At 35.8% G+C, this 13039-nt stretch overlaps 2 protein-coding genes across 2 annotated transcripts in view; both read right to left on the bottom strand.

The window, feature by feature from the left end:
- Positions 1-13039, bottom strand: part of LOC111064140 (muscarinic acetylcholine receptor DM1) — a 159114-nt gene that overhangs the window by 109314 nt on the left and 36761 nt on the right. The window lies entirely within an intron of this gene.
- LOC120352808 lies at positions 10603-12259 on the bottom strand. Its single transcript, XM_039435076.1, has 2 exons — positions 11900-12259; positions 10603-11044 (listed from the first exon to the last, which is right to left on the bottom strand). The coding sequence occupies exons 1-2, from the start codon at positions 12257-12259 to the stop codon at positions 10679-10681; spliced, it is 726 nt and encodes a 241-aa protein (XP_039291010.1). The 3' UTR covers positions 10603-10678.

The following is a 13039-nucleotide window of genomic DNA, read 5'->3' as shown; positions in this document are numbered from 1 at the left end:
GATAATATACCATGGTATTATTTATTTATCCGTGGAATACAATCACAAATCATATAAGCATACTACCTTACTATCCTATCATACTATTTTGTAAAAGTAATTTATCTACTTCACAATACTACTCGTACATCACTATACCAATACCACTGAGTAAGAAACAATAATTATTCTTTCCTCATTCTATGAGGAAATATGTATTTCCTTATGATTCATGCGAATACCATGAGTATTGGTATGAATACTCATGGATATTCTCATCGATAGTCATGATACACCCAATACATCCATTACTCACTTATGACTCTGATGAGATCGAAACATACAATGATAGAATATAAAAAGGTCTGGAATTTTCTATTCATTCCAGTAAATGAGTGCCTTTATAACAAATTGAATACTACCATTTTATACTCATATAATATGCTACCCTAATTAACTACCGTACAATGAGATACTGAACCATAATTAATCAAACATATTATTAGACTATATCGTATTTGGAGTTAATAGTGGATGAATGCTGTAATAAATAATATATGCTTTTATAGGATGATTGACTGGAAATAGTGTTCAAATTGTCTGTGAAAAACAAACTTTTATTTGGGACTGAGTCATCTTAGCTGTATAATGGGCTCCGTCAAAAAATCATTGAATTGTTAATACCGTATATTCATTTTGCTTTGAATTTACTTAGACAGAACTATTTTCTGTTATAAAATCAGTTGATACTTGTCGATTTACTCTGTTGTATATTTGTTTCGATAGAAATGTGATGATTGTTGAATTTTAAACATAGAATTACCGCTCAAAAGTACATTTTGATCATGAATACTCTTGCTATCAGAACAAGAGAGAAAAGCTAAAATTTGCATGTTACGGAAGCGATAAGGTATCACAGTACGTAACTGCCACTGAATCAATCAATTAGTAGGGAGCTTCAGGAGCTCTACTTTCAGAAAAATAATAGTCATTAAAATTGCGATTCAATTAGAAGAGCATGCCCAAAGTAAGAAGTGAACATTTTGAACTGCTCATTAACGTCTTACTTCTTTTACCATTCCTTGCAAGTTTCAGATTCCCTAATTTGCATCACAATAAGAACTGATCAAAGGGAGTTCGGTTCGACCGATCTTTTTCCTCAAAAACTTACTTCTTTCATTAGAAGTATGAGATGATACCATTGACGCAGTTGAATTTGTGGTATCACATTAAAAATTTATTGTTCATTTTGTCTTGCCATAACCAGGGACAATTTCTGTTATAATCAAAAGTATTTGAGATGAATTGATACCATTCCATAGAATGAGTCAGTGAATATCATACTTCTATAAAGAAAAGTAATTGAGAATTGTAAGTTATTTGAAATTGTAAGCCTATAAAGGATAATACTCGAAGTATAGAGTATAAGAAATATAAAATTGAGTTAGAAAAAAACTCAAAGTAGCAATAATGATTGATAGTGAATTGCATGACAACTTACTAAACATACTTAAAAGAAAATATCGGGGAACCGAGCTTCGCTCTGAGCACAAAAGTATAAAAAAATTATTACGAAAGAAAAAATTATAATAAATTTATAGTTCATACAGAAAGGTTCTACCTAATCACAGTGGATAAAGATTAATTCCTAGAGGGATAGAAAAAGGCCCGGTTAAAGAAAAGCTGGTTAAATTCTAATCCTGATTAATTTCGTGAACCAAATCAGAGAAGACCATTTCAAAAAGATGGCTTCTCTGATTGGTACTGGAATCAATCAGGATTAAAATTTAACTGGATTTTGTGCAACCGGCACTAAGTACCTGATTGAATGATTACAAAAGTTTAACAGCTGAGTCATAATTTTGTCTCAGTCCCACACACATGCACTCGCTCACTCACTTCCATTGTCGATGGACGACGAAATTATCAGCTGTTTCTCCAAGGATGAATAATAATTATCCTTTCAATGTCCTTCAGCGAGTTTTTGCAGGGATGAGACCCAGTGCAATCGAATTTTTATATTATAGACCTACTATTTTCTGAATTTCGTGAGAATCGTTAGAGCCGTTTTCGAGATCCGGTGACATACAAACAGAAATTGCTCGTGTAATAGTATAGGAATAAGTGAGCAAAATGCAATTCTTCAACAGTATGAGCACAGTATCTATCAGCTGGTAGCTACAACTCAAAATTATCCGCATTAAAACGAACAAGATTTGATAAAATATTAATTTATTCTATTTTAAAATGGAATAAAGTTTAACCTGGCACAGTGCAAACGACACTAAAATCGATTTCTTCCATAAATAATAAGCCCAAGATGTAAAACAGTAAGTAGGTGATTATGATTCAGATTGATATCACAATATAATATTATTTGTTCATCCATGTTTTGAATAATTAATTCTACCCCGATTGTTTAGAGTAGATTAGATGAGCTGGATTACTTTTCCAAACTACTCCTTATTTTCTAGTATTTATATTGAAGACATCCAATTTCGAATGGAAAATATGAATTACAGGTAAAAATCTTATTCATTTGACATGAAACAGGTATTTCAATTTTACATTGATGAGATGCCTTCAAGTTCTTCAACGGGTTCTTCAAGTTTTCCAAGCTCTTCGACTGGCTTCAAATCGGTTAACATAATAGGGTGTCTTCCCGATATTTTCTGAATCCTACTCCACAATAAAAAAATTTGGTGTGGCGCACTCACACAACTTTCCTTGCCGTTATAAAAATTGTTCACCTGACGCTAGTGTTCACGCGCATCTCAAGTCTACTATTCAAAACTCTGAGCCAGCTGGTAACAGAACAATAACGCTGGAGACACACGATGTCTGCTACCACTCTTCATAGTGAATGATTCAATAGAATCAACAGTTGCAAACAGTTTGCAATTGAATAATCACATTTCCTCGAATCTCGAGCTTATTTTAAGTTTAGGTGAAAATGTTACTGAACATAAATTGTAGAGATTTTCATGCTCAATCTTCTCCACTTGATTTTTTTTTAAATTGTATCTGGAGCCTGAGAATTGGGGAACTAAAATCAAACTTTGCATAGATGGGGCGGAGCTCCTGAAATTCTACAGATATGAGACTTGTGGCAGTTAATAGAGCTTATCAATGACTATTTTAGGTATAAATTTGATCAAAATAGTTGAAGCCGTTTTTGAGAAAATCGCGAAAAACCCTGTTTCTGTCATTATTTTCACCATTTTAGCCGCCATCTTGAATTGCATTTGATCGAAATTGTTCGTGTCGGATCCTTAAAGGGGAAGGACCTTAAGTTCCAAATTTCAAGTCATTCCGCTAATTGGGAGATGAGATTTCGTGTACACAGACGCACATACACTCATACACACACACACACACACACACACACATACAGACCAATACCCAAAAAACACTTTTTTGGACTCAGGGGACCTTGAAACATATAGAAATTTAGAAATTGGGGTACCTATTTTTCGGAAAGCAATACTTTCCTTATACCTAAGGTAATAGGGCAAGAAAAGTAAAATTATACTTCAATCACATAGTTTTTGAAATAAACAACATTCGAGAACTTATTTTCAAATAGTTCAACACGGCAATAAATTATGGAGTTGATAGTCTCAACCTCATCCAATTAAAAGCTGTCAAACGAACTTCCCAATCAAGTTGGTTGTAAGCGATACTTCTGATTTTCCAAGAGAACTGAACAGCTGTTCCTCAATCACCTTGCTTCCCAGAATATCAGTTCTCCTCGTTGAAAATGTTGAGTCCTTTATCAGTCTCCAGGTCTCCACTCATAATGAAACTTTGGAATCACGAGTACTGATACTAAATTATGAATGTGCCTCTAATTGAAGCATCAGTAATCAATTTAAATCTCATAATCGTTCTATGTTAATTGAATCTCATAATCTATTAATGAACCCATACCAATCGAGGAGGAAATTTCAAGGCATATTTCTTTTGAATTCAACGAGATCAAGTTCGAGTAAACCCTTATTTTCAGGGAATAATTATTGGGAGTAGAGTATATCTGATACTTAAGACGGGCTTTTTTGCTCGAAATCCCCTCCCCCCTCTCCCCCCTCGTCCATCCCTCCTCCCCTTCCCACGGCCTGTAGGGTGGGGGGGTGTTCTAAAAATAGATTTCCCCTTCCCCCTGCCCAGTGGTGGTGAGGGGGATGAAAAGAGAGAGATATATCTCTCTCTCTCTTTCTAAAAATAGATTTCCCCTTCCCCCTCCCCAGTGGTGGTGAGGGGGATGAAAAGAGAGAGATATATCTTTCTCTCTCTCTCTCTTTCTAAAAATAGATTTCCCCTTCCCCTTGCCCAGTGGAGGTGAGGGGGATGAAAAGAGAGAGATATATCTTTCTCTCTCTCTCTCTTTCTAAAAATAGATTTCCCCTTCCCCCTGCCCAGTGGAGGTGAGGGGGATGAAAAGAGAGATCTCTCTCTCTCTCTCTCCTTGCCCAGGTGAGGGAAAAAAAAATTTCCCTTTTAGGAGGAAAAATTCCCTCTCTATAGTGACAGATTGAAGTGAATCCATATTTCTACATCTAATGCTATACTGACAAATTGAGGTGAATGCTAGATGAGGGAAAAAAATCTCTTTGAGAGGGAAAAATTCTCTACTGTCAAATTAAAGTGAATCCATATTTCTACATCTAATGCTATACTGACAGATTGAAGTGAATCCATATTTCTACATCTAATGCTATACTGACAGATTGAAGTGAATCCATTTCGCTCTAATGATATACTATGATGACGGGCTCAAGAGAGAGAGATCTCCTTCTTTTACTTGTGACATCTCTTTCCCGCACCCTTCTTTATTACGAAAGGCGAGTAAAGGAGGTAAGGATCAATTGAGAAATTCTCTCCCAGTATAGATGAGGGGGAAAAATTCCCTTGGTGACAGATTAAAGTGAATCCATATTACTCTATACTAGCAAATCCAGAGTGAGGTCAATGACTCTCTCTCTCTCTCTCTACATCTAATTGAATTGAGAAATTCTCTCGCATCTAATGCTATAAATCTCTACATTGATCTAAGTTATTTTACATTTTTTATCTGCAATATCGTACAAGCATTTCCAAAGTTCATCGGAATTTTTAACAACAGATAATGACGAATCATTTGTACAATCATAATGTAGATGTCCGCTGTCTAGAATATTGAGCAGTTCGAAAATCTCAGATAGAATCGAAAAGTGTACATTTTCTGTTTTTGTTAACGGTAAATCAACATCTTGACATCCTGTTGAAAATTTAATATTCTTTGCAATTGAATCAAATTCATTAAATGAAATTGACATCAAGAGACGAGATAATTTTTTGAATTTTGAAAAACCATAACACTGCATCTCGCAGATGTTTGACGTGTCTCGAATGAGGGGGAAAGATTTCTAAATTGATGAGATGCACGAGACGGGTCGTGTCTGTATAAAAAAGGTCACCCCACACGTGTTGTCTGGTCTAGCTCTAAGCAGCAACTAAACTAAAAAACGTGAATGGGATATTGGAATGAAAAATCATTTGAAGGCAGATAACGTTTATTTACACATTTCACTACAACAATACATAACTTCATCTTCAATTTTAATTAATGTATCTATAGACAAATTATGAGGACGATAATAACATAGATAGTCTCTTATATCATTTAAATTAACCATGCTTAGAAAAATGTCTTTCAATTGCTTCGCCAAACTATAATTTTCAGGAGTTGATTTCCTAATTGCACTTTCACACTCATCGTACCAATCAATACAGTTTTTTAACCTCACTTCCAATTCGTTGTCAGCAGCCAACCACTTTCTCGGATCCATGTTGTTGAGCGAATGAAGAAAACTAAGTATATGCAGGAACTATTATAGAGTAATTAAGCGGTCTTTCTTCATTAATTGACGATAGACAACATGTATGCGCTTTATGCAGTCTCAATGCATGCAGGCAATAAACACATTGTAGATCCTTTCCGTTGTAGAAGAATCCATAACGAGCAAAGTTTCTTTTCTGTGAATTCGTGTACATCGGAGCCATTTTCATACTTTGCATTCGATTGTTTTCGCACAAGAAATTATTTGTTTGATACATATTTTTAAACAACAAAGAATTATAATGTTGGGCAGAGAATAAAGCACAGCGAGAATGTGGTTTATTTTTATGAATGTTGCACGCAGCATAACACCATAAACTAGTGAAAAAGCTGAAATCAGGTTTTGGAAAATCCTCTGGTATACATTGAACGTTGCTATGCAATCTTCTTAAAAACTTTGCTTTCTCAGTTCCTTTTGTGAAAATTTTCTCATAAGCTGCAAGGTAATCACGTATTAATGACTCACTGTATTCTAAATCTCCATCTTCCCATTTTATTTTATGATAGTGACGTTCTAACCATGTTACATCGTTATACAATTTTGCACTCAATTCTGTCTTTGCAAATGGTGATTTGAAATGGAACACAATATAATTATTAAACTGATCAATTATGGCAAGTTCTTTCACAATAATTTGATTACAATCTTGTTTAAACCAGTGAAGATCAACCATAGCAATTTTAGCACTCGCTTCCTTGTGCACTTCTTTCTCTTCGCCGGACTCCTCGAATCCTTCTCGTTTCTCCTCCTCCACCTGCAGCGGCTTCGGTGTACCCTCGAATCCTTCATCTTTCTCTTCTCGTTTCCCCTCCTCCTCCACCTCCAGCGGCTTCGGTGTACTGCACCTTGCTTCATAATAGAAACTATCAAGATCGCACTGAATACCAATAGAGCGAGTTTGTGGCTTGTCCAAAATATCAGAACACAAAGAATAGGACATGTTGTCTGTTCAAAGGTGAAACTGATAATGAACTAAATTGAGCAGAATGCACACCTTATATAGGCGGTGCGCTCTATCAATAAAATTACTGAACTTCTTTCACCATGCTCGTGAGAGGTGTGTATTCCATCACACGATCGCTAATTAAAACGCAATACGCGGAAGTATTTGCAGGTACTGCACTTTTAAATTCCATTTCAATACGAACATCTGTGGATGATTTCAAATGACTTGGTTGGTGTGAACAATCTACAACAATCAGCGGTGTTGATTCACAAAATGTTTTAAAGTCAATTTCTGTTCCGAGTTCGCTATTGATTGAATGATTATAATACGAGGGCGCGAAATCCAAGAACATCCGGTATAAAACCTCCTTCTTACCTAGCAGATTTTCATATGGATAATACTCACTGTTCAAATATACTTTAACATTGTAAATACTGCAGCTATCGAAATTAGATATTGATTTTTTAATTTTATCCTTACGATCAGTTTGAAATGCAATTATAACGTATTTTGGACTATCAAAACTCGATGTGGTACGAACTGCCCAAGAATGGTTAAGTGAATTTTGCAAATTTGGTAATTCACAAATTTCCCAATGGCGGAAACCTAATTTCAGTGGAGTGTCAGCATCGAGCAGTCTCAAAAATTTCAGTCTTACATGATCTTCTAAAGTTATGTAGGGCATCCGCCATTGCAGTTTTGTAATTTTCACACTAACGTTTGTTCCACTTTGAGACTCAACACAATTTAGATCTGTCGGTGACCTCAATAAGACGAGTTCCTGTTTCAAATTTAAAATTATTCTTTGAAAATCTTCAAAAAACGGGAGGATTAATTTCAGCGGAACACAGAAAGTGAATGTATTATCCGTTAGCTCATATCCTGCTCTGTCAAAACCAGCCAAGTGATATGTGTTTTTATCGAGAGTATTTTTCACCAATATAGCTTTAATTGTGGATGTTAATCCAATCAATCTTGATTTAGAAATTTGCTGACCTGCTAATTCATATCGTATTTCGTCAAAAAGGTTACCGATTACGTTACTGCTTAATTTATAGTCTGCTGCAACTGGTGCATCGGCTGGCTCTTTTCCCGGTTTTGTACAGTTAACTGTTCCCTCAATCAATATGAATGATTTACAAGGTAAAGAATAGACATCTAAAGAATTATGCCAATACGTGCCTCGTCAGAGTTTTTTATTTCCTGTCCCGAATAAACTGTATGAGTGTGAAATTGGAATTTAGTAATATCATTATAAAACTGAAGGTCTGTCTCCACATCCAGAATTTCACTAATTGCTGCCGCTCCCCCGCCTAACATGTCGCCAATCAACTATAAAACCCAACTTTTCTAATATTCTCGCGCTTTTAGCCGACAAAGCACGTTTGTTTTTAGGTGTTGTCGCTATCGCGTTCCTTTCTCTAATGACTTGATTGGTCTTATTCGAACGTGGGTTGAAAATAAGATAACCCATTACTTTTCACGTATGTGCAACCTAATTGTAATTGTATCTCCGCGGAAATCAATAAACGATCCGTTCTGGTCCGTTACCTTTACATTAATAGTTTGAATTCGATGTGTATTCAAAGGTACATAAATAATCGGTGATGGTACTTCGTTTATTAAATAACCGCTAGGAACCTTTGGTAAAAATTCGTAGATTATATGTTTTTGTTTTCCCTCAGAGTAACTGCCGCAAGCTAAATTACACTCAACTACAATACTGTCAACGCTTGTTATGTTAACCAAATGTTTGGAATAATGCCATTTATTTGGCTGCAAAACAATATTATCAAAACCAAGTATCTTAGCAATCGAATCAGAACGTGTTAAATCAATGGCTTTATCAGAATGAATTTCAATCTTCATAGTATTTACGTTTGCACGTATAATAAGTTTATTCTTCTTGCCATCAATATTCAATTTATTCTTTAAAGATTTTATAATATCCTCAACTTCATATGCACCAGTATCCAACTCGATTAATCTATCACCATATTTGAAGCTGGAATTTGTTCCTTTGTTAATGTTTGCAATACTATTGTAACTGGAAAAATTAATCAATCAATTTCCCATTCACGATTTTTATCCAATTCTATAATTTCTTGTAAATGTTCATAGAGATCACTTGTGTTAGATCGTAATGTAATAACCACCATCTTGTGTGTTCACCACAAACACTTAATTACAACTGATTTGCAAGAAACAATAATGTAAGATGACCACAAAAATCGCTATTTAATGGTTGCATATGCTCTACATTATAAAATATATTTACTCCATTTTCTTTTTTCCAATATTTGTCCAATTCGTATGGAGGTTGTAAATTTCCAATTGGATCAAAATACCAAACATTAGAACCAACTTTCTTATATGCTACCCAATGTGTCCCATCCTCACTTTCCCTTGCTAAATTCACAATGGCATTCTCGTTTTTTAGAATTTTTTTGGGTAATGCATCTAGCATATATATGCCTCTTAGCTGAATCTGTAATAATTTCGACCAATCAATCAAATCATAATTACTCAATTCTCCTTCAATATTCATGTCTTCTTCTTCTTCTTCTTCCTACTCTTCTTTGTTGTTCTACGTTTCTTAACTTGAGGGAATAAACTCACTCCATATGATGATGATGGGGGTAGGGGTGGAATTAAAACTCTCCCCCCACTAGTTATTTTAGGAAAAGGCTTCAAAAAATATCCTTTTCCTGCAATATGCTTTTTCAACTGAGCTATAGCTTTGCGTCTAATATTGTTACTATAACTTCTCCTCTCCCCCTTCTTCTTCTTCTTCTTTCTCAAAGACCCACCAAACGCCGCTTTAGCTTTCATAACGTTTGTAACAAGATAGCTAAGTGCTTTCTCGGCAAGGGGTGTTTGAGGATTTTTGAAAATGTCCCATGCAGCGTTCGCTAGAGCTCTGTCGGATACCGCACGAGTTTTATTATCGCTATTTTGAGTATAGGCTATATCATGTATCTTGCAAGCTTTATCTAACGAATTTATACATTGATCACCTCTCTTTAACCTTTCATTAACCTTTGTTCCTGGTCCGCAGTACTCGTATCCCGGAATATGATATTCTTCCCCAAGGTTATCAATTACCTTATTTAGAATAGTTGATGTCACATTACCTGCCAAACCTTTAAAAACTCTTGCTGCTGAACTCAAGATTCCTCTACCCCGTTTCCTCGAACTCTGCTTTTTTCTCGAACTCTGCTTTTTTCTCCTACATACCATTTTTCATTACCTTTCAACTCAATGGTTGAACATTAACTGAGGTAAATTAATTAATCAATACATCAACTTGAATTGGTTTAATGTTCAACCATTGAGTTGGAAGTGAATTCATATTTCTACATCTAATGCTATACTGACAGATTGAAGTGAATCCATATTGCTATGATACATTGCTTGAATGATAAGAATATTATTTCAAATCTGAAAGGTGAATGTGATTTGAAAAGGGGAGAAATGATGCTGGGCCACCCACATCTGTGGGAGCACGTGCTAATGTAGGAGGGAGCGAGAAGCCGCCACCGCTTGCCTGCACGGCTGTGTGTGTGTGTGTGTGTGTGTGTGTGCGTGTGTGTGTGTGGCGGAAAAGACTAGTGAGCATGCTCACAACAAACTATAAAAGACGTGCTCACCTTATTTGAATTATCATTCACAACAGAGCAGCTGAAGCATTTCTTCTTCTTCTTCTGTGTGTTTCTACTATTCATTACGAACTTATCAACATCGTCAACAACAGGTAAGAATTGAAAACAATTTTTTATCAAATATGGACACATTTTATTCAACTATTCACACACATATATCTATACAATTCGTAACACATAGGTCAACGAATTGTATACAGATATAAAAATTGTTAAGCATTAACAATTTTTTTATCTGTCCAATTTGGAGACTTATGTGTTACTACTAACACATAATTTTTACAAGTTTCATTGAAATGGTGTATTTTTCCCGCATCAATGCAGGAAGCAAATCTTTGAGGCAGATACACCTCGCATTTGCTTCCTGCATTGATTATTTTTAAAATTACACGTCGCCCGTGTTTATTGGTGTCCTCCCTCACCGCGACGATGCGGTATGGATGATCCTCCTTCAACTCTCGCAGCGGCACCCATGGCTTGGGTAGAGGTTTGTTGATGAGTTGGACAAAGTCCAACTCAGCATCCACCTCCTTTATTAACGGCGCGAGTGAGGAGTCCTCATGCATTACAGCTCGTTTCTGTTGAAAAATATTTGATTAGTGTCTTATTTGTTTCAGATCTCTACATCAGATTATCATCGAATTCTCTGCATAAAGTGAGTAATATCAGTTATTGAAATAACATTGTTGCATGATCGAGTACTTTAAACAATAATTTCTAATCAGTTCAAATAATATTTCCTTAGCATCAATTTCTATTCGGTTCAAATCATTCCAAGCAGTTCAAATAATATTGGTAACAATGTTGCATGATTGGCTACTTTAAACAATAATATCTAAGCAGTTCAAATAATATTGGTAACAATGTTGCATGATTGGCTACTTTAAACAATAATATCTAAGCAGTTCAAATAATATTTCCTTAGCATCAATTTCTATTCGGTTCAAGTCATTCCAAGCAGTTCAAATAATATTCCCTTTGCATTCTAATCATTTCAAATAATATTTCCTTATCATCAATTTCTATTCGGTTCAAATAATATTTCCTTTGCATTCCAAGCACTTCAAATAATATTGGTAACAATGTTGCATGATTGGTTACTTTAAACAATAATATCTAAGCAGTTCAAATAATATTTCCTTAGCATCAATTTCTATTCGGTTCAAATAATATTTCCTTAGCATTCCAAGCACTTCAAATAATATTGGTCACATTTATGCATGATTGAATACTTTAAACAATAATATCTCATAATACCATTTCTAATCAGTTCAAGGAAATATTGCTTGCATTCTAATCAGTTCAAATAATATTCAGATCAAATAATATTCATATCAAATAATCAAAGACTCGTATGTGCACAGATTTTTTAACAATCAATCACGGGAAAAAATCTGTGCATACACAAGTTAATAATATTTGCTGAAACTAACCTTTGATTGAGTGAGCACCTCATCCTCCTCTTTGCCGCTGACTTCACCCTCCTCGAAGGTTAGTTTCCTCTTGGTCTGCCTCTGCTTGATCTTGTTGCTCAGCGTTGTCAGCACCGCACGCCGCGGCGCCCACGTAGGTGCTGGAGCCAAGCGCTGAATGGGGCTGTGCCCGATCACGATCTCGCCCCCTGGTGATGTTGGATCCTGTGGAGCGGGTGCGGGAGCAGCGGAGGCGGGAGCTGAGGCGGCAGCGGAAGAGGCGGCGCAGGACACGGCAGCTTTGCGCTGCCAGTAGTTTAGCACACGCTGCGGGGGTGGGCTATCCGGCAGGATGTAAGATGGTGAAGATGGAGAACTCATCTTGATGCGTGAAGTCTCTGTTGTCTCTGATGTAAATGATAATTTTCCTCTCATCGCTTGTGTTTATATAGCATACGTTTCTCTCTCTGTTCCAGCCACATGCGAGCGAAAGCGTGCTACAACCCGAAAAAAATTCGAATTTCTCCCCAACAACACGAGCTCCCAGATCGTTATCAGATTGTAAGTATCCCACACACGATCATTTTTCAAATAGCATCCATGTGTTAGAAGACGAAAAAAAAAAATCTCGTCTAGAACTTAGCATGAGACTTCACCTGTTAGAAGCTGAAATCCCCATGTCTACGGCAATAAAACCCATGATTCTAATTTTATAATTCAAATCAATGTTAGATCCTTCAACATCGAAGTAAGAGCACCTCATTTTTCAAACATGAATCTTATCTTGTCAGTGTTTTCTATCATCAATATGACATTTTAATATTTAACCAATCTAATGTATTACAGTAGCAAAGTTGTTGCATTTCATTTATTTACAATATTGCACACATACTTGATTTTGATCTTTCTTTGTCAATCCTGTTCTAAGCCTGTCTCATCTACAGAATCTCGTAAAAAATTCCAGATAACTTGATTTAATTGTTCTTCTGTGAAATAGCATTTCTCGATTCAGTTATTAAATATTTCATTGTTTTCGCAGCATTTTCTCGCCTCTCAACTCGAGTTCCGAACCTCATAACCAGTTGAGCTCTCGTTGAGACAAGACAGCTGAGAGGAATCAATCATAGGACGGTATCTACACCTGAGAGGAATCAATCATAG

Source organism: Nilaparvata lugens, chromosome 8 (genome assembly GCF_014356525.2).
Source record: "Nilaparvata lugens isolate BPH chromosome 8, ASM1435652v1, whole genome shotgun sequence".
NCBI lineage: Eukaryota > Metazoa > Arthropoda > Insecta > Hemiptera > Delphacidae > Nilaparvata > Nilaparvata lugens.
This window is presented reverse-complemented; position numbering and strand designations above follow the sequence as displayed.